At 34.8% G+C, this 27,684-nt stretch overlaps 1 protein-coding gene across 1 annotated transcript; it reads right to left on the bottom strand.

Annotated features, from left to right (window-relative positions):
• Positions 1 to 1,123: 1,123 nt before the first annotated feature.
• Positions 1,124 to 21,197, bottom strand: LOC134253406 (uncharacterized). The gene is made up of 40 exons (XM_062735931.1): positions 20,820 to 21,197; positions 19,257 to 19,433; positions 19,048 to 19,164; positions 18,820 to 18,927; positions 17,599 to 17,722; positions 17,407 to 17,504; positions 17,164 to 17,316; positions 16,880 to 16,964; positions 16,552 to 16,664; positions 16,069 to 16,197; positions 15,511 to 15,960; positions 14,722 to 15,204; positions 13,935 to 14,162; positions 13,660 to 13,722; positions 13,389 to 13,556; positions 11,949 to 12,101; positions 11,762 to 11,863; positions 11,401 to 11,495; positions 10,965 to 11,159; positions 10,774 to 10,845; positions 10,230 to 10,329; positions 9,166 to 9,264; positions 8,797 to 8,866; positions 6,901 to 7,009; positions 6,171 to 6,223; positions 5,938 to 6,058; positions 5,586 to 5,686; positions 5,135 to 5,237; positions 4,712 to 4,889; positions 4,549 to 4,618; positions 4,246 to 4,312; positions 4,049 to 4,134; positions 3,726 to 3,852; positions 3,454 to 3,495; positions 2,872 to 3,033; positions 2,350 to 2,472; positions 2,080 to 2,217; positions 1,776 to 1,892; positions 1,613 to 1,664; positions 1,124 to 1,373 (listed from the first exon to the last, which is right to left on the bottom strand). The coding sequence occupies exons 1-40, from the start codon at positions 20,860 to 20,862 to the stop codon at positions 1,360 to 1,362; spliced, it is 5,088 nt and encodes a 1,695-aa protein (XP_062591915.1). The 5' UTR covers positions 20,863 to 21,197; the 3' UTR covers positions 1,124 to 1,359.
• Between the last annotated feature and the right edge of the window lie 6,487 nt (positions 21,198 to 27,684).

A 27,684-nucleotide genomic window follows, 5' to 3' on the forward strand; every position in this document is an offset into this window, starting at 1 on the left:
AGTTATGTAAATTTATCCACAGTATTTCTTTAAAGTTAAAGATACAAGTTAATCATATTATATAGTGAAAATTGTCAAACCTCCAATATTTTTGCAGAAAAAGCAAATTGGAATATTAGCAATGCATTTTCTAATTGCAGATTGATCAACAAATATATTTTAGGTTAAAAAAAGATAGGTATCCAGGCATTCAGAAAAATTGTGATGATTTTCATACGTATTTGGTATTTATTGTCTTATATTTCTGTCATGTATTCTATAATACATAGTGTAAAAGGCTTTTGCTGTCATTGTAAGACACCAAAAATCACTTCTTATTTCATATTACGCTAATAAGCTTTGGTATCTAAGGCTGGATTCAAGAAAATCTTGTTTCTCTGAAACTGCAGTATTTTTTTTCCTTTTATAGGGTACAAATGTCAACTTTTTTAAGACCTTTTCTAAGACTTCCAAAAAACCTTGAATCTTATAAAGATGAATAAAATGAAAATTGTTGCAAGAAAAACTTTAATTTTCAAGCTTCATTTTGATGTATTTTGAATTTAATTGTAATTTTGGAGTTATCCTTCCTGGCTGAGGATCGGATATCCTTAAACACTTTAATAATCAACATCCCTTTTTCTGTATCAATAAACCGTAAGCACCTGCATATTAATTTACTTCTCCCAATTACACGTATACAATACATTAGAACATGCTCTACATACAAACAACTTGTGATACAAGACAAGATTTAGAAAAACAAGTTTATGAAACACGGATATCAACATTATCGTTTAAAGTCACCATTCCTCAAGTTTTATAGTAAGTACAATGACCCTGTCAGCAAATAACAATTTATCATGTATTTGTCATTATGCTGACTGATGTTTATCAAAAGAATTGTTAAGCAATTATTTTCACGCTGATTTTCCCCTTACCCAATCACGACACGCGGTTGACAGGGAACACTTGCCCAAAAATGGTACCTGATCTAACCTCTGATGTTTTATTTTATTATATTGTGCACTATCTCAATTTTTCTTTTTCTTAAATATCAAATCATGCATGTTTAAATACTAAATAAAGGAATTCCTTTTCAGAGAAATTTAGAGAAAAAACAATACCAAAACCAATACCAATATTTGCAGTGGACAGGGCATCGGAATCTGTTCTATTCTTATCAGAAATAGAAGAAAAAAGACTTTGAAGTATTTTTTTAATTGCAAAATAACGAGTATTGTTCAAAATCATATGGACGCTGTTTTCCCTTTACAGTCCGTTGATCACGTGTACGAACATCGTTGGTGGAACAGCTTTTTAATGGCCCTAAAAATCAGTATGATTTTTTTTTCTCAAAGGTATAGATCCATTGACTTGCTAGGCATCGCATTCTGAAATAAAGTATATATTTTTGAAACTGTAAAAAATATTGTAACAAAGGCAACTATACCAACAACATTTTTCTTTGAATTAAAATGTTATTCGTCATTTTTAATAAATACAAAAATGTATATATTGCTGCAGGGAGTTTTTTATGTTTCATATATAATTTTTTATGGAGTAAATCACTCTGTTTTAGACAAAAAATTTGTTCCGAACTAACTTTTATTTGAAGTTATCCGTTATTTACCTTCATCGTCCTTTTTCATCAACTGCATTTTATTCTGAATCCTGCTGGTTTCCTGTAAAATATTAAACGGAAAATACATTTGTATGTTCGAGGGTTTGCAACTTAACAAATTTAATATCACGGATTATTATTATTCATCAATAAGAAGCCAACTGTTACTTACTACCGATGCCTGTGTCATCTTTATCTGCCTCACTCTAACCTCCTTGGTAAGCCTTACTTCCTCTCGTTTACCTCCCTCAGTGTGGGTGTGTGATTGTACGGTAACACCTCCTCCTCCCTATAATAAGGCAAGCCATTAGTCATGTTTGACCAGACATTGGAGTCACAATACTTACATGAGTTCACTTTTGATCTCACTTTTCCACTATTAATTCCTTTGGAAAAAGTGAGACTAAGATCAAAAGTTTTATGGCCCGCAAGGCAAGTTCTGATAAATCTGTATAGTTGTTTTGAAACTGTCTTACCCATTTAGTTTCCTGTTGTCGGCCCCTTTCAGTTGTACCATTACTGGACGATAATTTTGATTCAAATACTTGCACTTTTTGTTCGATTTGAGAATGGTTTCTGGTCTCGGTCTGGGTGGTTATTTTACCTCCCTCGATCTTCACAACCAAAAATTAAAGCAACAATAAAACTAAATTATTATTTGAGGGACACGAATTCCATCTTTAATGCTGTGAGTTGTAGTACAATGTGAATTACATGAGTAATCCATATACTTCATTTTGTATTACCTTTGTTTCCAGTGAGCTGATGTAGAAATGATTCTCGAAAACTTTATTTTCATTTAATATGTTTGAATTCGTCTCCTTTGTTTTAATATGTATATCATGTTCCGAAACCATGTCAGGATGTTTCTGTAATTAGAGATTTATTTTTAAAAATATCAAAGAAATGCAGTCAAAGATCACAGATGCAAGCTTACAAAAAAGTAAGCAAATGATCTTTCTGATTAACGTATTTTAAAGACTTCAGTGAATTTTTGAAAATATAAAATCAAATTATTCATAAATAATCTTTATCTATATAATTTTGTTTGGTCATTATGCATTTAAAAATGTTTGCAAAGTTAAATATCATGGTTGTCTTAGCTTCGTATAAAACTAAGCACTTAAAGTTCATCCAATCGAGTGATTCAAAAATTATTGATTGAAATTATTGATTGGTCAAAAGAACCATAATTGAGAAAACGTCTGTAAAATTCCTGTATCACTAGTAGCTCGAATCTTACGATCGCTGTTTGTTTGATAACTTACATATTCCCTATTATTGGTTGGAACTAATGACATTGACTGTGTGTTCGATGTGGAATTCTCGGAATCCGTTGAAGATACTACTCTTTGATCTTTCTCTTTATAGGCGGATTTGTCTCGTTTTCGTTTCAAGAATGGATATTTTGCCTGTAACGCTTTTCTGATCTACAAAAACAGTTTTAACTTAATGAAAAAAAATTGAGATAACGAACAGCACTCAATCTAAAAAGTCCATTCAAACAATGAAATCAGGAGCAGAGCAAACACGGACCTCTAAAACATCAGAGATAAGACCAAATAATGTAAAGCACTGAACAAAAATGGGTTCATTCTACCTATTCCCAGCTTTTGAAAATCAGGTAGAAAAAGGTAAGATTTTAAGTGGGAATAGGTGGGATTTTTGTGTAAACAAAATTAACTATGAAAACAAATAAATACTGTACAAACAACAATTATTATTATTAATGAACACTATTGGAAAAGAGACCATGTATGTTTGCTTTAATTATATTAAATTATAAATAAGACTTTTTACTAATATTTGTAGCTATATTCTCTGAATACTCAAACGTAAGTTTTACATACCTTTCTATTCAACAATACGTGAGTGATGAATATTAACAGACCCTTAAAAGACAAGATGAAATAATGATAAATTAATTTAAAACGTATTTTTGCAATTATCTTGACCAATCTTTTTAATCTGCTGGGTTTGACAACTGTTAACCCTTCAGAATTTTTTTTACAATAGTTTAAATAGTGATGACTGCAAAAGGCAAAGGATACTTAGGAAATTATAATTTAAAAAGCTAAAGGTATTACTAATTGAAAGTCCTATATAATTCGGTAAAAGTTACCTGTATTGAATTTGCAATGGTAAATATATACTGAAATGCTACAAGATCCTCATTAATGGCGAAGATTCCAAAAATCCATGCTATTCCAAGAACCGGTATGAGGGTACATACACTCTTTAAGGCGTTTCTTAAAAATAAAAGATTGAGATGTATTTTTAAAAAATATCTTTCCTCAATTTCTACAATGTAGAAGGGTTTTCTTGAGGAAAAAAATCATGGTGCCTGATAAATTTTACTTTGCGTATGTTTTAAAGTCCAAGACAATTCAATAATTCAAATATAACCATGCTTATTAGGATGACGGAAATGATATTCAGAAATACCTGGCCTTTTCTTTAAACTCAGCTTTCTTCATTTTCGTTGTCAAAAACATCACGCGTAGCAATGAGACAATTATACAAACATTTAGCTGAAACATATCAAAAAGTTATATAATTTATTATGAAGTGCAGATAATTATGCACCGCGATAACGTGTACATATTAAAAAAATAGTATTACGGAATATTGCTCAAACATACCAGGAATATCAAAATAACAGGAACAATGAAGGCATAGATAGCCCCCGAGGACACAGACAACCAGCAACTGTAAATATCAAAACAATGTTTAATCTTTATCTGTTGAATTAATGTAAAGTATATATCTAAGAAGCGTAAATTTCTTAATATCTTTGCATATGTTTGATATAAATGAAGACATGAAATGGTTCAGTATCCCAAGCTGTTCTATAAAGTTTTTAAAAATTTTTTGTCTGAAATAATAATTATTTTTGTAAAGATGTTTGGGTGAAATTGGCTTTAATTTTGTGAAAAGATATTTACAATGCATCTGCATGATACTGTGTCTCCCAGCAACTTCCCAGTGTAATGAGAGCGATAACAAGAGGGATACCTGAAATATATTTTTTACAAGAAAATTTACAGTATTACTGCTTGTCAAACTATTATAATTAAAATCACAATGCGATGGCAGAGCAAGTCTTACATGTGGCTAAACCAAGAATCCACTTTAGTCTAGATCTTGAATTAAATTTGTTTGTGATGCCCATTGCATAAAATAACACAGTGACGTTCATAAAAAAGAACATTCCGACTCCAAACATCATGAAGAAGGTTAGTAGAAGGAAAAAGTGAAGGAAAAACGTAACTACCACACATGCTGCCTACAAAATAAAACAAAAAAAAAAACAGTCAAAAACTCAAGGAAAGTACAAAGGGGATGAAAATGTTAAGGATTTATATGATATCTGTTTTATGGTATCGGTTTGGTTTAACAGGAACATGCATATTGGGTAATTAACCGATTCAATGTTATGTCCTAATATCATTATAATAAACACACACTAACCTATTCCTCTATAATTATAGAAATGTTCATTAACTCTTTTGATTATTTTAAGGAAGGTACCTCATTCTGAGCGTTATCCACACCAGCTAGCAGTATCAGGTAGGCCAGGAAGAGAGAGACACACAAACATATTATAAGAACATTCTGATCACTTTTTATTTGCCTGAAAAAAAAAATTTAGAACGAAATGATCATTAAAAATTGGTGGCACAAACTTCCATCCATTCTTACAATAAAAATACACAAAGATTTGCTCTAAATATTTGATAATCGTAAATTCTTTGAAGTCCACTTATTTAGACATTTGAAACAATATTCTTCAAAAATTACTATTATTATTGTAAATTTTCAAATCTTTAACACAACCCTGAACACACACTTTATAAGACAGCCTACGCAAAAAAATGAACATACAGTACAACACTTGAAATAATAAGTTTTAATTATGTTAATTCTCATTTAGTGACTAAGGAGTAGGCGAATTAAATGCAATTTGAATATCAAATCTTACTTCCAGACAATAACATACACAGCTATCGTCAGTACACCAAACAACATGGAGATAACACAACCAACAATGGATATAATGACAAGCACAGAGTCTTCTTTTTCCTGAAATTATTTGAAGATTTTCGTGCAAGTAAGCAGTTAAAAAAAAAGTAATGCATTTATATCTGAGTTTAATATTGATAAAAAACGATGCTGGAATTGTCCCTAAGTGAGACGGTATTTATTCGTATAATCAGTACTTTATTACGATGTTGTATATATAAAACTCTACTTTTACAATCCATGTGCATGACCATAGCTCATGAATACTAAAACAAAGACAAATTTGAATAATAAAACGCAGGTAAATGTACCGGTGTATAAGGTCTCATGAGAACGGCAAAGTTTGTAGTGTGGTTACACAGACAGACAGACACACCATTCTTTGTGGAATTCATAGAGCATCCCTCTGTTGACCATCCCCCAGCATTGTCACTATTAAAAATACTTATTCTTCAATGTTATTTAACAATTGACAGGAAATCTCTGTGTCTGTTTAAGAAAGTTCAGAAATTCTGTTAATAATTGAGAGTTTATAGTGACGTACAATAATGTGTAATCCCAGAACACACAATCTGCTTCTCCTTCTACTACTCGTACCTAGAACAATCAAAAGTAATTATACAGTTTAAATCCCCTATTACTTTGTAAGTACAATCATAATGATATTCGATTTCTTTATTTAGACTTTCCAACAATTATTTATAACAAATTATTTTATTATAGATTCATCGAAAATATTTTTGTCTTCAAAAGGGAATGTTCACTCCCTTTTATGGACTTTTCTTTGTCCTCTTCAGAATTAAAACAAAAATGCATAACTTATAATAAATTATACTTTTTAAAATGTCAAACTCTTTAAGCATATCAAGTTGGTTTCCACTAATAATCTGTCATTGTAAAACACTTTTAACATCAAAACTGTCGAACCGGAGTTTGACTGTCTCGTTGCATCCGACTAAATTCTATTTTAACTAAGTTCTACCAGTTGGAACATTCTACGTACAGGATAGACATTTTCAATACTTTCTTCATATAAATATTTACCTCTATTATAATAATATTATGAAGTATTCTAAAATTTTAGACTACGAACTATTCCAAAAGTTACCGGTGATTTAACTTGAAAACAAGTATTGGTTATGTTACATGAACACAATAAACATTTTCGAGTAAATTGTCTACATATCCTGTAAACTCTTTTTCCTTCCCTTTCCATAGGACTAACAATGTGTGAGGAAGTTTATATGTTTTTTCTTTGGTAACAAGTTACTTACTCCTTTGTTGTGTTGGAATGTCAGGACTAGTGGAGGTGACAGATCTCTGGAAGGTTGCTCCAATGTTAGCGACATCACCACAGAGTTGATAACTCGATCGGTCCCTGAGCTAGGTCAAATTAAAAATCTTAAGTTGTATTCTTTCTGTTTTAAAGGGTTTTTTTCACCCTAATAACCAATGCAAAATTCTCATAACAAGAGGCCCATGGGCCTTATAGGTCACCTGAGCATTATGCAACAACTTTCCAGTGATTGAATTTGATTCATGTTTTAAGCCAGATGCTATGGCATTCACAATTTTGAAAGAGGCCTCATTGATCATCATAACAATACACTTAGCAGTTGCTTAGTTTGTTTACATATACCCATACGCAGGGTAAGGGAACACAAAATGCATTTCAACTAATCAGTAATTTTCAGCAATAATCAGTAGTGCCCCTACCATACATGAACCCCTGACCCTTAGGCTTTGATATTTGATTAATACCAAGGAGCAGATTTCAAACCATTCATTCATTTTCAGTATATAATACAACCCCCCCCCCACCCCCCACCCCTCTATGGTACCCCTGACCCCGGGGCCTTGAAATTCACAATTGTGGAAGATATGGGCCCTTGTCCATCATAACTATATTGGTAGTGCATCTGCTTAATACCCTGGAGCAGAGAAGAAAATTTTCAAAGATTTAATGTATTTTCACTATATAATCAATAGACCCGCGCCCTAACACCAGAACCCCTGACCCTGGGGCTATAAAATTCACAATTATGGAATAGGCATTCTTGCTCATCATAACTATATACTTAGTTAGTTTATTTATTTCCTAGGAGCAGAGGAGAAGATTTTCAAAGAATTCATGTATTTTCACTATATAATCAATACAGTCCCACCCTAACACCAGAACCCCTGACCCTGGGGCCATAAAATTCACAATTTTGGTAGAGGCACTCTTGCTCATCTTAACTATGTACTTAGTTAGTTTATTTAATACCCAGGAGCAGAGAAGAAGATTTTCAAAGAATTCATGTATTTTCACTATATAATCAATAGAGCCCCACCCTAACAAAACCCCTGACCCTGGGGTCATAAAATTCACAATTTTGGTAGAGGCACTCTTGCTCATCATAACTATGTACTTAGTTAGTTTATTTAATACCCAGGAGCAGAGAAGAAGATTTTCAAAGAATTCATGTATTTTCACTATATAATCAATAGAGACCCGCCCTAACACCAGAACCCCTGACCCTGGGGCCATAAAATTCACAATTTTGGTAGAGGCACTCTTGCTTATCTTAACTATGTACTTAGTTGGTTTATTTAATACCCAGGAGCAGAGAAGAAGATTTTCAAAGAAATAATGCATTTTCACTACCTACTTATTTAGCCCCGCCCTAGCACTAGAACCCCTGACCCTGGGGCCATGAATTTCACAATTTTGGTAGAGGACTCATTGCTGATTACAATCATGCAAACAGTTTGACTGCTTGATGTCCAGGAGTAAAGAAGAAAATTTTTAAAGACTGCACTAATTTTAGTGGTTCTGGCCCCACCCCACAGGCCCCGGGGGGCAGGGATCATGAAATTCATAATTTTCGTTCCCCTTCACCCATAGATGCTTTATGCCAAATTTGGTTGAAATTGGTTCAGTAGTTGCAGAGAAGAAGCTGAAAATGTTCACATGTTAACGCACAACGCACGACGCACGACGACGGACGAAAACAGATAGCAATAGGTCACCTGAGTTTACTCAGGTGACCTAATAAGTTTCTATAAATATGGAGAAAAAAATCTAAAATTGTAATAACTTTTAAAGGCATTTTGTTAAAGGAAATAAATATCAGAATTAAAAAAATATATAGTGTAAATTAGTAATCATATATTGTACAGAAACATACCCAGAACTGTTGGTTTCAGATGGTAAAAATTGAGACATCGTTTTGTACAGAACGGCGGAGTATTTTGTAACTGAAAGTCAAACAATAGTTGAATAAAATTTTGTTTTATAAAATACATACTGAGTATACAACTGTATTCTTCTGCTTTGCTGAATGTTCTATTGATCTATTACTATATATTGTGTTCAAGTAACCCTACATCAAAGAGTGATTTCCTGTTCAACAATTTAAGCTACTCCTAATATGGATAACTGTAAAATATGACAAAAAATAGTTGTTTCGGAGAACTATTATGAGACTGTTTTCTTTGTATTCCTAAAGATTAAAGACACCACAAAAACTGCAATCAAACTATTATTTTTAATATACCTTGTTGTTGCCCCTCTTGCTTTGGAAGCACGATGAAGGATTCGTTCTCCAGAAACCGGAGTTCTGCGTCTTGAAGCGAAATCTCGCTAATGTTCACCACTGTATAAAAACATTCATGGTTTTAAAATGGTTTAATCACTCAGGGCGTATAGTAATGAAGGAGGAAAATTATGGATAATTATTTTTGTACGTTTTTTTTTACAGTATGCATACCTTTACAAACCTTACAATTAATGTAACGTAAAAGGTCCATGTCATGTCAAACAAAAAAATGGGAGCAGAGCAAAACAACAGAGGTGGGACCAGGTACCATGGAGAAGTGAGCATCCCCTGCCGACCGGTCACATCCACTGTGTGCTCCTTGTCATGATCGGGAAATAACGGAAAATTCGTCGTCAATTCAGTGTATAAATAATGGACTGACAATAAATATAAAAAACGTCAGTCAGCATTTGACTCAGTGACAAACTGTATTTGCGGACAAGGTCATTGTATCCACCATAGAACTTACGAAATGATGACTTTAAACGAAATTGCTGATATTCTTGTTTCATCAACTTGTTTGTCAATAATTTACCTCGTTTTAGAAATTGTACATAGAGCATGCTCTTGAGTATCGAATCAACTGAGATATATATACTCTGTATGCTGGTGAGGAATGTGTATTGCTGCATAAGTAAGGGAAGTTGATGATTGTAAAATTAGTCATCACGTTTATCATAGAGCTTGGTTGTAAGATTACCATTAATGTCTTTTTAAGTAAAATATCTAAATATGAAACAGATGTGTCAGACTCTCTGGTATCTTTTATCTCAAGCTCACCAGGATATATCGTATCGACATAGGAATGGAAAATACCATTGTTAATTGACAATACGTCGTCGATATATCTAAATGTCGAGTTAAAGGCCATAGCAAGTGTTTTCCTCTTTTCACGTACAAGATCTTGGACAAATTCTGCTTCATATGAATAAAAAAATAGGTCTGCTTATAACTGGGCGCAATTGGTACCCAAGGGAAAACCAATAGATTGTTGAAAGAAAATTCAGAAATATTTCACATACCGACATTTTCTCCTCTAAATTCTTCTGATTTCAATTCTTTCATCATCAGAGAGTTGGCCCTATCCATTGTTTCCAAAACTGACGCCGACCCAATATGTGTCTATGAAATATGACGTGTGTCTATGAAATATGATATTCAGTGAAAATTCGGGACTAAATCATTTATTTCATATATTTCAAATACAATATAAAATTCTTAAAGAAAGAAAGAAAAACAGATTTGATTTGTGAATCAGTCAATGCAAAATTCGGTCCAACTTTTGCAAAGCTTAAAAGAAGTATGTTCATTTTCACGTTTTTTTTCTTTCAAAATTCTCTTTAAACTAAAAAATCAGATTTGAAAATCAAACTTGACTTTTATCCATCATAAGAACCACAAGAAAATTGCAACGAAAAGGGCAGCGATATTTTTGCTATGTTAAAGGAATGATTGCCATTGTTAACCTTTATGTCCATGCCACTGACGTAAGTCTTTTAGGATGAAAAGAAAGAATCAATAAAATGGGTGAGATAAGTTTTATAACTCTGCTAAATTAAGACATACCTCCTCATCAACTAGCTTCCAAGATCCTCTATTGTCCACAGAAGCAACGTGGTCGACAATGCTGTATACGTTCTATTATATTAAGAAAAAAGAACAGATTTATTAGGACCGCTCTCACTAACTGGAGTATTATCATACAATTGTAATTGTCTTGTTTTTTTTCACCTAAGGATTAAGACATCTTTGCTTACTGTTTGTGGAACAGAAGCGTTGCTTTGTGTTGCTACTCTGAGAACTGTATTAATGATATTAATGGACGACAGTAGATTGGCTGAGGAAATCTCAGTCCTGGAGGCGGTAAGGTTTTCCACCTTACTAAGGGAACTTTCAAAGGTTTGTTCAATATACTTTTTATCTAATACTCCATCGTCTTCTAGAACTTGGAGCTGAAATAAACCAGTTATACTCAAATTCAAACCGAGATGACACCGACGTCTAATAACTGATGTTGGTGAAAAAATTACATGAAATGTTGTTGTTTGCATAGTTTTGTCGTAGATCGTCACATGAAATGTCACATAAATTTCTTCGGTTCTGAAACAATTAGGTACATGTACAGGTTTTACTTTTTGGTAAATTTTGCACTTCAATGATTACTGGTAATTAAGAGAGAAATAAGAAATCAACCTCGTTCAAAGTACTTGAAAAATCTTCATCAACACAGTACGACACGCTCGTTTTCTTCCAGTTTCCGTTATAATCACAAAATCTGCTGGCATTCCCTAAAAAAATATCAGAGAATAAATATAAAAAGGTTAATTGTAGTGGTCAAATACGGCTAAAGGTCAATAGAAAGTTAATTATCATCTTTTATTACACTATTTATGCATCTTTAGGTTCAGTGTTTGAAGTATTTGCCTTGTAAATGAAAGTTTTACCTTCTTTAAAAACTACTAAAACGAATTTTTCCTTTTTCATTAGCTTTCTCTGCACATAAATAGTTATTACCTTCTCTAAAAATAATTAAATGAACTTTCCTAACATGTACCTTCTTGACCCTTAGGACAATCAGAGTGAGCGAGGGATCCAGGAGTTACAGTGGGCCATACAACGCCATAAATATCCTTAGATGAGGGACATATCGTTGCACCTGGAAGACATTACAATAAAATTAACCAGCACTCCCAACCCTCTGATCAGGGACAAAAGAATTCGGTTACAAATGTCCTCCTTACCCTTGTTATAAACATCCACGGTTGTGTTAATTACCATGGATACGCGGTATATTTCATGGTTACAGGAGTATGTGCCTTGGTCGCTGACATCAACAGACAGAATCCGGAGGAGACTCGAGGACCCGCTCGTCGTGATGATAATTTTTGATTTGTCTTTAAATAAAGAATAATACAGAAGTTATGATCGGTGATAACGTTTGTGATATAAATTGTCAAAATTCTACGATATTTTCTGTAAAATTTTAATTAGACTTGGAAACGTTGACAAGAAATTCAACATTCAATCGTTTATGAACAAAATCATACTGGAGCAGCAATTTATTCATTGTCATAGAGAAGCTAAATGTGATAATTCGAGATAACGGCCAAGTATTAGATGGGGAAGCGAGGTTCGTCTTGTCTCATTCTTGGTAAAAATATCATCCGGTTTAATATAGAAAAAGTCGCCCGCTTGACGGAGTGGTTAGAGGAATAATTATTACTGTAGTTAATGAGACCGTATTAATCTAAGTTTCATGTCGCAGTAGGTGGTGACACGAAAAAGACTAATATATTGATTGTATGTTGTTTAAAGTCCTTCTGGAGAATTTTTCACTATTATGAAGACGCCACCACTCGCCGGTGGAGAGCTACAAATTTTATCCTATTCTCGACACTCAGGGCCATTGAGCAGTGAGGGATCTTTTTCGTGCCAGCTCCTACTGCGAAACGGGACCTCGGTTTATACGATGAAACATATGGAGATAAGGTAGAGTATTCAAGATCAAAGGTCCATAAAACAACACAAAATAGGAGCAGAGCAAACACGGACCTCCAAAACATCAGAGGTGGGGTCAGGTGCCATGAAGGTGTGAGCATCCTCTGCCAACCAGTCACCCGCCGTGTGCTCCTTGTCATGTTCGGGAAATAACGGAAAAATCCGTCGTCAATTCAGTGTATAAATAATGGACTAACAATCAGTATGAAAAACGTGAGTCAGCATTTGACTCAATGATAAATTATATTTGCTGAAAAGGTCATTGTATCGGCCACAGAACTTACGAAATGATGACTTTAAACGAGACAGCTGAAATTCTTGTTTCATCAACTTGTTTGTCAACGATCTCATCCGAAGGACCTTTCTCCACGTCGCGCAGTAGGATTTGAACCCGCGACGTAATGATCAACTCCTTACTTCGCGACTCTAGAGCAGACGCTCTACCCAATGCGCCATGCGGGCGCAGGCACGAAAAAGATCCTTTATTGCTAAAAGGCCGCAAGTGCCGAGTTTAGGTGTAGATTTACAGCCCTCCTATGGCAAATGGTTGCATCTCAACATGAGTGAAAAAAATCTTGTAAGGACTTTACAAATGCAAATAACTATGGCATATATAAAGTAAACACAAGTTGAACCATTATATTTCTTTTTAATTTATAACAAACTCGATCTCTTGGTTTTACCTTGCATTAATATAACTCCGTTCTTGTACCACGTCAGAAGAGAAATGTCGATCGGAAGCCCCTGTAAATCCTGTATGTTTGTTATGTTGCAGACTAGATCTAGTGTACTTCCTCTTAGAATAGCCAGTCTGTAATGTGGAGAGATTTCCAGTTTTATTCCAGGTTTCACTGTAAGTAAAAATGTGTGTAAGTTTAAATGAATCCTTTGAAAATGGTCAATGTGTTAATGCTTAATTCTTCGACAAGGTAAGACATGAGAACTTATGCTTACCCTTTATATCAAAACTTGCTATGGCTTCTGAGTGTTGATTTGAGACAATCACCGTCCAGTTAGCTGGAAAACAAGAGCCAAAAGCCATTTCCTAGTGTGTATTATATCTACCTGTATTAGTGGTATTTTCAGGGTATCATTTTTAAGCTTAAAATACTTGTTCATTATACAAATATGCCTCTTTCATCAATTTGTTATATGATTTTTATTCAATAAAACAAAAATGGCAACAAGACATCTAAATAATTTATTATAATGATAAACTCAACCGGTACCTTCATCTCTAAGTTTGAGTTCGACAATTGTAAGAGAACACTTCATCACTTCTAAAAGCGTTTGACGGATAGAGAATCTCCTTGGAGATTGTGTGACGTAAGTTCCGTCTCTAAACCATTTCACTTCAAATCCAAATCTGACGTTAACATCCACAGACATGGTAAGGGTTGTGCCTTCAACACCAACCGGCGAAGGAGCAACATCACTTTGAGTTATATTGATGTTTTCTGTTTTGTTTGACCGAAAAAGAAATAAAATGGATAAGAAGACGGTGTACCAACTTCATTGAGATGGTAATTGGTCATGACAAGTAAATCGTAAGATATTTTTGTTAAAATAAGGATAAGAAGAGAGTGGAAGAGATTTTGAGGTATTATACAACTCTGAATCAATTCATTTCACGAAATCTTACTGTTACTATCATGGTTATCATTAAATTCACTTTTATGTCTTAATTAAAAGTATGATGGATAAAACAATCTTGTTCATAATGAAATGGGTGATCGTTTCATGGACTTCCCGTGGACCATGATTTTTTTTTACTATTTCAAGGGACGTAGATTCACTAGCAATAAGTGGATTTTTTTTGTTCTTTTGTTATTTTTGCTATAAGCAAAAACTATATCAAGGGAGTGAAAAGAAATACAGAGTATGTTGAAATTTGAAAAAAATTCAAGGGAAACAATAAAATCTACGTTATAAGATTGATATACGTATACAATTAACGAAATCAACTATGTGTTAAATCGATCTAGGGTATATGGTGTCTTCATACTATAACCTTACCTATTATTGTAGGTGGCCTGTCAAATCGCCATACAGAGAAAATATAAGTATTATCACGGGACTCACTTCCGAACGAGAGTGAATTATCAACTGGAGTAAAGTTAGTTGATCTGCTGATCATGGTATTATTCCCAATAATTTTACCCTTCCCAACTCTAAGATTTGTATTTTTGCCCCAAGTTATCCAAAAATCACGAAATCCACTACAGTTTAAAACACTTCCTGTGTGTGCATCAGAAAAACAGCTGTAGGTGTTATTATACAATATGTCGTGTGTGATGCAAGAAATGTAGCCATCTCCTTTTGCTGAACGAGCATTCAGCCAGAGTCGCATGTATGACCCATTCGTTTCTTTGAACCTTATCATCGCATTCTTACACATCACGACAGAGAAGGTTATGAAGTTGTTTCCTGGGACTGGTAAGTTGTAATCCCACAGTCTCTCAAGGGCAGTTCCTGATTCATGGCAGATCTCCACAAAATCTTTTGAAAATGTAAAAAAAAAACTTTAAAATCCTTAACTGAGTTCCTATTCAGTGATTTCTATTCCAAATCAATGAAGATTTCAAATATTATTGATATTAAAAAGAAAAAGGTGCATTTTTGAAATAAAACCTGAATAAAAAATGAATTCATTAAAATTCAAACGTTAATTATTTTTTTACTTCATATGTAATCCAGTTCCAGTTTAAATGTTCACGTATAAGTTATGCATACGAATGAATCAGATAAAATGATCAGATGGTGTTTAACTCCTTTGTTTCATAAAATGATATGTTAAAAAATTACCGTTGATTACTGTTGATCCGTAAAATTTCCAAGTGCCAGTTCCATCGATAGTTCGAATTGATGCAAAATCACCTCTCATTGGATTATAAATTCTGTAGTCCATTATGATGTCATTTCCCTGTATTCTTCCGCGACCGACCTTTAAAGTATCCGACCACGACACCCAAAAATCCACAAAATTTCCACTGTCTAAAACTTTACTTGTGTAGATTTCAAGACATTTATCTATGAAAGTGGTATTCAAACATGCATAAGTTCCTAAAAATTCCGGAGGGTCTTGATAAAATGTTAATACATAGTTATGCCCGCCTGTAGAGTGCAGTTCTATATGAATGTGTTTTGAAGCTTTCACTGAAAAAATCAGAAATTGTTCTTCTGGGATTAGAATTCCATATTCAGTCAGGTTTCTTTCGACATCCTTTTGGGTGCAGACCTCCATGGTTTTATTGTCTACAATGATAAAGCAACTAACAATTCCAGTGCTCTCACAAAAACAAAAATGAATACAAATGCATTACCAACTATGTATTCTACTTTATTAGAAATTTGATAGAATACCTGTAAAAAAGACCAGTGAGAAGCCGTGGTGCCCGGAGTATGTGCCGGGACTGGTGTAATTCAGGACAATCTTTTCTTCGCGGTAAACTAAAATCCTAGAATCTTCTAACATAGAAGATCCCGCAAACACTGAAACAATGAATAAAAAATAATTAGATTTGACTTATCTTCTTTTCAGTGCTTTTTTGTTTATGAACCACGGGAAAGTATTAAGTTAATTGTTATATAGTGTATGTGTTTCAAAATTTTAATAGAAGTTTATTGATAAAAAAAAACTTTATACTTTTGTTTAATACCATAGAAAGTCGGAGACTGAATGTTATTGGTCTCAAGATTTAGGCATTGTTGAGCGAAAGGAACTGAGGAAAAATACGTAAATTTACTGAATCTAACATGGAGAGAGGTGGAGAGGGCAGTCAAGAACAGAAATTAATGGAAATCCCTAGTCTAAAGATATGGATTCAAATTTTGGTAGAAACTTGCCATCATCTTGGATTCTAAGTGCCGCTCCATCAATGATATAGCGATACCTAAACTGTATGTAGATACTGGATCCCTTCACAGGGGATATTATAGTCCAAACACAGGAAGATGATCTAAAAACAATTAGTGTACAGTATGAGATCAAGATAAAAAAAAATCAAATTGCAACGTTTCGAATTCATGTTTACGCTTATATAAGACAGTCTGCATTTAAACAGTAATGAACAGCAAGAGCTTTGTCGACACAATGTGTTTTTCAATGTAAAGAGACTGTCACATCTGTTTAATATTTGGATATCCTGATAGAAAAAGAGGATTTTCTGCTTACTTCTGAAGTGGGAATCCTGGAGAAGTTATGAATTGTTCCTGAGGTGAAGCAACTAACGGAACTCCTGCTGGATCACATGTACTCTCTATTTGTAAAAGTAAAACATCATCGTACAGTTACGGTAAATGCAAGAAAACGTACTCAGGATAGGTTTTTCAAACAGCATTTAACAATTGAAGCTTAGCCTTAGCCCAATGCCCATTTAATTTAAACTCGTTTTTTTTTTTAAATGCTTGAACGTAGGCATTGAGGAAGGCTGCAGAATGATTATGGTCTTTATTTACCTTTAGTGTTGGTTGCAAAAACTCTGAACTGAAATCCCAGTTCGCTACGTGGTCTGGTGAAGATATTTGTTGTGAATGATAAAGTTATTGTTGAGTCAGCCACAAAATTCCCTGAACGCACCTGACATGTTACTCCATCCAGGGAAGATCCTCCTTAAAATATATGTAAGCAACAATTCAGGTAAAATGAGCAATAATATCCTCCTTATTCGTATTTTTAAAGAACTACCTTCTGAAGCCTACCTTGATATGCCTTCAGATCATCATTACAAAACAAATCAAATTCCGTGACAATCCGGTAACCATGAGGTGGGACTATGTTCCAAACACACGTTAGACTTCTACAACATATATTGGTGTGATAAAACACAGAGATTCAGAACTTATTTCATAAAGATATTTCAATGCTGTATTATACTTCAAGCTTGCACTCACTTTTCATAGGGAGGAAATTGGAATGGCTGATGGGGATCATAAAATGGGGGGAAATTGACATTGGTTAGTGTGTTTGGTTCCAGCTGGACAACATTTACTTTGCCGTCACAATTTAGGGAATGTGCTATAAAACAAGTAAAGGATGTACATTCTCTGTAAAACGTTTTCTTTTATATACATGTATATTTAAAGTGTTGTAGTATTTTTTTTCTTTATTTCACGAGCTTGTTTTTTGGTAACTTCTAAGACATGAGGGATTAGAGCTGTCGATCAATTGATCGATCGATAAGTTTAGTGTTTAATAAAAATTTGTAGTCCTTCACATTATATATGAGAAACATTATTCTTATAATTAACTCCAACAACCATCTTATAATAATGAGTATACTGAATAAATTATGAAGATATACTTTAACGGACAGTATTCAAGCCCAAAAGTCAATTCAAACAATACAAAACAATACAAATGTGGAGCAGAGCAACCACAGGCCTTCAAAACCTCAGAGGTAGGATCAGGTGTCATGAAGGAGTGAGCATCCCCTATTCAACAGTCACACTTGCCCTGCATTCCTTGTCATGATCGGGAAATAATTTGAATATCTATTGACATAGATTTATAGTTCTATTTGCTGACAAGGTCATTGTATCGACCATAGAACTTTCGAAATGATGACTTTTAATAAGACTGCTGATATTCTTGTTACACGGCGGGTGTGACGGTCAGCATGGGGATGCTCACTCCTCCATGACACCTGATCCCACCTCTGATGTTTCGAAGGTCCGTGTTTGCTCTGCTCTTATTTTGTTTTATAGACTTTGAGACTGAATACTGTTCGTTATCTCCATATCCTTCATCAAAATGTTTGTCAAAAACTTTTGCAAGAGTTGCTCGTATATGAACATGCTGTTGCATAACGATTCAACTGAAAGATAAAATCCCACGTGCAGGTGATAAGGGTATATTGCTACATGAGTGAAGGAAGTTGACGATTAAAAAGTAAAAGTCATCATATGATTATAAAGTATTAAATTGTGTTGAATGCTATGTAATGATAAAGTTAAGTTTGGTATGATTGTTGACTTTGCCTGTAATAGTGTAAACTAATGCTCTCATACTTAAAAGTGTGTATGCAATTATCCATTTATGTGCGATCTAAAGTAAGATAAAACAAACTAATATGAGATTCATTTTAACGAATTAAGCAAAGTTGAATTATGTACCTGGTTTTTCACAAATAAAGGGACGGACTTCTACACAGGGCTGGTCTGACCAGTTAAATCCAGCTACTCCAACCATAGCTATACACCTTGGTGGCGAGACGGGTCTGCCTGTATATTAAGAGTAAACTGATTACATGTATTTAATTTTACCTCAGTTTGAATCATTTCACATGTGTTATATGTTTCAACTACAGTGTACTAGTAATTTTTTTTTCATTGGAGACTTACCGGTCGCCCAGCGTGTGAAGTTGAAGTTCCTCCTATAGTTATCCCAGTACCAGCCATTGTAATACAGCGAGTGACCTCCGGACCACACAGACCAGTTATGGTTACTCATCAGAACATCTACAACAGACACAAAATAATTTTTTTTTAAAAAAACCCAGAATTTAAACAGTTTACAGAATTTGAGTTGATAGATAGGGTTGAAAATTTACCTTCCACGATGAAGTTTTGTTCTTTTTCGTTGGTGACAGATACCAGAAAGCTGCCGTGGTTTGTACAGGTTTGTCTTGCTTGCTTCCAAGTCTGGCTCTCTGGGAACAACTTGTAACACAGGCCATTGTTCTGGTTCGTCTGCCAAGCCTTCTCACAGTAATATTTAGCATTCACAACTAGAGAAAAGGTTGAATGTATAATTTATATCATTTTTCACCTGAAAGCTGATGAAATATAAATTCTGTGAAAATTGTATAATTTACTCATGTTAGTTGGGTATATTTTATAATAATTTCTAAGTTTATATATTTTTCGATACGTTTAGCTTTTAACGATATAGTTTTTTTTAAAGTATATAAGTTTATTGGTCATATGCTTTTTTTCACTTTTGGAATGTATGAATTTATTTTCTGTACAATCAAAGTGTGTGGTGATAATTGTAATATTTTTTTTCATTTTTAAAAGTTGAGCATGTTTATTTCATTTATGAAATGTGACGATGCACCTGTAATAACGTTTAAAGTTCCATGAAACATAACAAATGTTCGCTGCAATGGTGAATGTCTTCATTCTATATCTGATGATACAAATATTTCTCTTCAACGATACTGAAGATTTTGGTTAGTGTTTGAGGTCGTTAATACCTGATTGTTAAACATCATGAAATGAAATTCGAACGAGCGTGACAGAAAGATATTGTGGTAGAAAATGTGTTGAATAACTGACAAAAAACTAATTCAATTCAGGTCAAAGTGATAATATCTATATCTTTTTAAACTGGTTTTGAAAAATAGAGGGAATGTGTTGATGTTTTTAAAAACGAATTATTTAGTGAGGGAGATAGCAGGGCTTTAAACTACAACATTTTCATACTAATTGCAAATACATATTTTACAAATTTTCTTGCAGTACTATTTCATATTAAAAAAGGTTGTACAAAGTGTGCAAAATTATCTTGAAGTGAAACTTTAAAATGATATTGTACACCATCAGATGGTACTCGTCTTATTATCAATAAATTATGTTTAATTATGTAAACAAGCATTCCATGTTACTGTTGTTTTTATACTTTCGTTGCAATGTTGGGACAGGGTTGGCGTGTGCATCATTTAGTTAATTACCTGTTTATATTTTTAAGAATTTCTTAAATTAATATTACACATTTCTATACGGAAACTAGAGGTACTGTGAGCAATGAGCTCACCCCCGCCTCCTATGGTTATAATGGCAAAGTCCATGTTTTGCTGTGGCCGGGAAACCCAAAATATGTGTCGGATCAAAAAGTAAAATAGGAGGTGCACAATGGCAATATTGCATAAAGATTCTGTGAAAGTTTCATTAAATTTCACTGAGTGGTATAAGAGGAGTTGGGGATAAGAGATGGGTACCCCAAAGCGTAACAGACAGACAGACGGACGGACGGACGGACATACCGATTACAGTATACCCCCTTTTCAAGTGGGGGTTATGATAATCTTATGTATCTTTTGAAATTAAAAGGATACAGACATTTACTTTCAAACTTACCAGCATCATCTAAGAACTAAATACTAGATACATACCTTGGATAAGAAGAGTAAATCCAAACATAACATATAAGACCATCCTTTTAGTTTTCTGGATAATTTCACATACCGTCAAAACACAAATTAAAAATTGTTTAAATATCGGAGTGTCTACCTTCTATGCAAAGCAGCCCAGGAAATAACTACACAATGCACTTTGTCAATCAAGCACGAGTCGTGACTTAGTTCTGTATCATATTCTGTGCCGCCAGACACCCGATTCTGACCGATTTCAGAAGTTCCTCACAAAGATGGGACTTTTGTTCCATAATGGAAGATAGTCATGCATAATGGTAAGAAATCCAAATCTTTAAGCCGTGACTTCGAGATATTATGTTTCTTTTCCCCCGAGCTTCTATTGTGCATGTCTTAAAGTGTCTGCAATCTGCCCCCGCAGAATGTAAAGAAGTACTGAAGAACCAAACCTGTAGATGTATGGGCTTAATCTCTAAGGTTGCCCAGTAGTCTTTAATATCGAGGTATCTGCATGTCCATATTTACCCTTGGAGAGCAAACAAATATATCAAAAGAACCATGCTGTTGGAAGGTTCATCGGTAAATAGAAGGTACGACACTGTAACGCTGACACGATTTATTGCCTTTTCTATATTCTATTATCTATATAACATTTTGCAGTGTTCTTTTACCTGGCTAATCTGTAATGTATTTTGTGTACATAAAATGTATTCTAGCGATTAAAATATTTCATGTCATTCATCATAGATTATGTATTTATACCAAATACCCAGCTTTGTTGGGCTTGATATGGAATCACATATATGTTTGGCTATTTATTTTTCGTTTTTACTGTGAAGTTGAAATTCTAGATGTAATTTACCAAAAAAAAAAAAAGGTTCATCCATTTTCACAAAGAATTTAACAAAAACTTTGCATTTGGTCCGAAACTAAATTGATAAAAAATAGAGTTTGTTTTTTAAAGAGTACTTGTTCTCTTAATACAAGGTGAAAGGATTAAAGTGTACTTGTTCTCTTTAATCCAGTTTCTGGAAAAAGTTCTAATTAATATGCATATGGAGATAATGAACAATTTTCAAGATCAATAATCCATAAAACAATTAAAAATAGGAAAAGAGCAAACACGGACCACCAAAACAAAAGAGGCGGGATCAGGTATCATGGAGAAGTGAACAACTCCTGCCTACCGGTCACACCCGCCAATATCCTACCTTACTTGTTAGTCCATTATTTATACACTGAATAGACGACGGATTTTCCGTTATTTCCCGATCATGACAAGGAGCACACGGATGGCGTGACCGGTCAACAGGGGATGCTCTCTCATCCATGGCACCAGATCCCACCCCTGAGGTCCGTGTTTGCTCTGCTCCTGTTTTGTATTTTTTTATGGACTTTAATATTAAATACTGCTCGTTATCTCCCTATTCTTCATTCTTTATTTATTTCAATACCTTTCTTAAATGATATTATTTTGGTTTTTAATTATTTAAACAAGTTAATAATTGTCTATATTTACGTATCTATTAATTCATTCATTAAGTAAATAACTAGTACATTTATTTATTTATCTATCTATCTTCTTTAAATTTTTTTTTGGCTGTTGTTTATTTTTTTTTTCTTCAGATATATTAATATTACTAGTACACATGTATTTACCGTAATTTTCATTACTCTACTTAATTAAATGAATGTTTGTTTTTATAAGCCAATTCTATTTTATTTATTTATACTAATCAAGAAATGAAAAGAAATCTTTGTCATCTTTTTGTATCAATACCTGGATTGGTTGCTGGTAAAAGCAAAATAAAATAAATAAGTAAGGTTTAAGAAAGTTTTAGAGAGGGACTGAGCGAGGATGAGAGAAAGAGAGAGACCATTGAAAGGTATGAAATTAACACAGGGTAGCAGGTCTTTAAGTGCTGATAAATATAGAGACATACAACAAATAATATTGTAAATTTATTTTTAAGAAAAGCATTTAACTGTGAGCACCTTTCCTCCTTTTACAATTTCCTCTAGCATTACTAAGCAACGCGCATTAATTCAATTTTGGCGTATAAAAATGCATCTATTTACTGGTACTACTTATCCATATATCCTAGTTGAGCCGAAGACAGGGTAATCAGGAACACAGGGTAGTCAGGAACAAAGTCAGAGGATGTCAGTGAGTAGATGGGGTAGTCAGGGACATCAGGGATAGACAAGACAATTAGGGACAAAGTCAGAGGATGTCAGGGAGCAGACAGCATAGTCAGCGACAAGGTCCAGGAATATCAGGGAGTAGACAGGGTAATCAGGGACAAAGTCAGGGGATGTCAGAGAGTAGACAGGGTAGTCAGGGACAAAGTCAGGGGATGTCAGGGAGTAGACAGGGTAATCAGGGACAAAGTCAGGGGATGTCAGGGAGTAGACAGGGTAATCAGCAACAAAGTCAGGGGACGTCAGGGAGTAGACAGGGTAGTCAGGGACAAAGTCAGGGGATGTCAGGGAGTAGACAGGGTAGTCAGGGACAAAGTCAGGGGATGTCAGGGAGTAGACAGGATAGTCAGCGACAAGGTCCAGGAATGTCAGGGAGTAGACAGGGTAATCAGGGACAAAGTCAGGGGACGTCAGGGAGTAGACAGGGTAGTCAGGGACAAAGTCATAGGATGTCAGGGAGTAGACAGGGTAGTCAGGGACAAAGTCATAGGATGTCAGGAAGTAGACAGGGTCGTTAGGGACAAAGTCAGGGTATTCAGGGAGTAGACAGCGTAGTCAGGGACAAAGTCAGAGGATGTCAGGGAGTAGACAGGGAAGTCAGGGACAAACTTAGGGGATGTCAGGGAGTAGACAGGGTAGTCAGGGACAAAGTCAGAGGATGTCAGGGTGTAGACAGGGTAGTCAGGGACAGAGTTAGGGCATGTCAGGAAGAAGACGGAGTGGCCAGGGACAAAGTCAGGGGATGTCAGGGGGAGTAGACAGGGTAGTCAAGAACAAAGTGAGGGGATGTCAGGGGGAGTAGACAGGGTAGTCAGGGACAAAGTCAGGGGATGTCAGAGAGTAGACAGGGTAGTCAGGGAGTAGACAGGAGACAGGGTTGTATGGGAGAACGAAAGGAAATCCTAGGAGAATTCAGGGAGAGACAGGAAAATGTTAGGGATTACTAAGTAACAGGGGGACTTCAATCTTTTTTCTTTTTTTTTAATTTAGATGGAAAATCATTACAGTGAGTACTGTATCTTTGTGTTGCCTTACTTGTGTGTCAAGTTATATTGAAATCAGTCCAAAACTGAAGGAGTATGGTAAAGTATTGATTCCATTCCGGAACAAGAGGCCCAAGGGCCTTATATAGTTCAACTGAGTATACTATATATTACCCATATATAAAACTGCTATCATTGATTGGTTCATTTTAAACCATAGGCCATGGATTACACAATTTTGAAGAAAAGGAACATTTGCTCATTATAACTATATACTAGTTTGTTTATTCAATATCCAGGGGCAGGCCAGAGGATAATCAAATAATGCATAGGCCATGGATTACACAATTTTGAAGAAAAGGAACATTTGCTCATTATAACTATATACTAGTTTGTTTATTCAATATCCAGGGGCAGGCCAGAGGATAATCAAATAATGCATTTTCACTATATAATCAGCAGAGACTCCAATACACAGGAACCCCTTACCCCATCGTCTCAAGCCACGGTCCGGAGTCCGCATATAGCTCTCTCCTACATCGTCTCAAGCCAAGGTCCGGAGTCCGCATATGGGAGAGGATCGTACAATTTGGCCGTGGTTTGCGACGATGCCCTTACCCTGGGGGAGACATTTCAAATATTTTAAAAGGCACCATTGCTTATGTACTATGCACTTACTAGTATATAGTTTGTTCAAGATGTTTTGGAGGTTCGTGTTAGCTCTGCTCCTATTTTGTATTGTTTTATGGATTTTTTATCTTGAATACTGTTCGTTATCTCAATATGCTTCATCCTTAATACAAAGGAAGAAGATTTGCTAATAATTGATGCATGTTCAAAAGAGTCCCACCTACTGTACCCTTGTACCTAGGGCCATATATTTCACCATTTAGGAAGAGGCACCTAGCTTGTTCATCGATTAATACCCAAGAGCAGAGGAAAAGATTTTCAAAAGATTAATTTATTTTCACCATATAATCAACAGAACCCCGTCCTAACATCTAAACCTCTTGGGCCATGCATGAAATTCACCATTTTTGAAGAGGCACCATTCCTTACTATGCATTAAATTAATTTGCATAATATCAGGATCAGAGGTGAAGCTTTTTTAAAATAACGCATTTTCACTAATATTCAACAAAGCTCCACTTTTGAACCGAAAACAGATAGATAACAAAGGTCACCATCGCCCGCATGGCGGAGTGGTTAGAGTGTCTGCTCTAGACTTGCAGCTTAAGGAGTTAATCCTTATGTTGCAGGTTCAAATCCCTCTGTGGGACGTGGAGACCCGTCCTTCGAATGAGATCGTATAAAATGAGGTCGCGTGTCGCAGTAGATGCTAGCATAAAAAAGATTCCTCACTGCTTGATAGGCATAATTGCCGAGTATATACGTGATTTATTACTTCCATTATTTACACATTGAATTGACGACAGATTTCCTGTTATTCCACGATCATGACAAAGAGCACAAGGCGGGTATGACTGGTCGGCAAGGGATGCTCACTCCTCCATGGCACCTGATCCCATCTCTAATGTTTCGGAGGTCCGTGTTTGCTCTGCTCCTATTTTGTATTGTTTAATGGTCTTTGAGCTTTAATACTGTTCGTTATCTCCATACATTTCATTCAAAGGTGTCGAACTTTTAACCTGTTTTACTCCCATCATGGTGTGAAGATTAAGCTACCCGAAATATACAGCAATACTTTTTTCTTCTTTTACAGTGTCATTTTTTTTAAAGTTTTATTTTATGGTTTCGAAATTGTTTTTTTTATGAATCATCAAAACATTCAGAGAATCTGAAGCAGATGTAAAGTTAAACAAAACAAGAAATGTATGTACAACACTTTTGTCCCCCTCCCCCAGATATTTGGAATTTTTCTAAGTCGAGGGGGGCATAACTAGACAAAAGTGAGTTGATCGTACACAAAACAGAAGTTGACCTAGATATTATTATGATAAATCTGTTTACCAAATGTTATTTCAATATGTGCAGCCTCTGCACAGAAAATGAACGGAAACAGCAAATTATTGGAATTTTTCTAAGTCCAGGGACATAACTCTGTCCAAAATGGCCCAATCGTACCCAAAACAAAACATGATCTAGATATTCTTATGATAAATATGTGCAGCCTCTGTGAAGAAAATGAACGGAAACTGCAAATTATTGGAATTTTTAGCTCACCTGAGTCAAAGGCTCAAGTGAGTTTTTCTGATCAAAAATTTTCCGTTGTCTGCCGTAGTCGTCGTTGTTGTCGTTGTCGTCGTTGTCGTCATCGTCAACTTTTCACATTTGTACCTTCTTCTCAAGAACCACTGGCCCAATTTCAACCAAACTTGCTACAAAGTATCCTTGGGTAAAGGGGATTCAAGTTTGTTCAAATGAAGGGCATTGTTATCTTCCAAGGGGAGATAATTATGAATTAGTGAAAAATTAATAGCATCTTTTAAAAATCTTCTTCTCAAGAACCACTGATCCAGGAAAGATGAAACTCATGTCGAATAATTCTCAGGTAGTGTAGATTCAAATTTGTTCAAATCATAACCCCCGGGGGTAGGGTGTGGCCACAATGCAATGTTTAGCAAACGAATACATCGGAAAAATCTTTAAAAATCTTCTTCTCCAGAACCACTGCACCAGGAAAAAATGAAACTTGTGTAGAAGAATCCCTTGGTAGCGAAGATTCAAATTTCTTCAAATCATGACCCCCGGGGGTAGGAAGGGGCCACAATGGGGTATCTAGGTTTAACATAGGAATACATAGGAAAAATCTTTAAAAATCTTTTTCTCCAGAACCACTGCACCAGGAACCAGAAGTCTCTGTCGAGACTGTAGCTCTACTGGTTTGTACTTAAAACAAAGGATGAGAAAAGAAGCCATTGCCATCAGACCAAAACTGTAGAAGGAGTAGCGTTTTAAAGGAATTTCACAGACATTTCTATTTCTAGTAACAATGGTAACACTGTTCATCGAAATCAAAAACTGATGCATTATTTTATGTATCTTAGTGTAGTCTACTTGTGTGCCAAGTTATATTGAAATCAGACCAAAACTGTAGGAGGAGTAGCATTTTAAAGGAATTTCTCAGAAAATTCTATTTTTAGTAACCATGGCAACACCGTTCATCGAAATTTAAAAATGATGCACTATCTTATGTATCTTAGCGTAGTCTACTTGTGTGCCAAGTTATATTGAAATCAGACCAAAACTGTAGAAGGAGTAGCATTTTAAAGGAATTTTACAGAAAATTCTATTTTTAGTAACCATGACAACACCGTTCATCGAAATCAAAATCCAGTGCACTATTTTATGTATCTTAGTGTAGTCTACTTGTGTGCCAAGTTATATTGAAATCAGACCAAAACTGTAGAAGAAGTATCATTTTAAAGAAATTGCACAGAATATTCTATTTTTAGTAACCATGGCAACATCGTTCATCGAAATCAAAAACCGATGCACCATTTTATGTATCTTAGTGTAGTCTACTTGTGTGCAAAGTTATATTGAAATCAGACCAAAACTGTAGAAGGAGTAGCATTTTAAAGGAATTTTACAGAAAATTCTATTTTTAGTAACTATGACAACACCGTTCATAGAAATCAAAATCCAATGCACCATTTTATGTATCTTAGTGTAGTCTACTTGTGCGCCAAGTTATATTGAAATCAGACCAAAACTGTAGAAGGAGTAGCGTTTTAAAG

The sequence above is a fragment of the Saccostrea cucullata genome, unplaced genomic scaffold (assembly GCF_032062105.1).
Source record: "Saccostrea cucullata isolate Sc308-1 unplaced genomic scaffold, CSIRO_AGI_Scuc_v1 ctg68, whole genome shotgun sequence".
NCBI classification, from domain to species: Eukaryota; Metazoa; Mollusca; class Bivalvia; order Ostreida; family Ostreidae; genus Saccostrea; species Saccostrea cuccullata.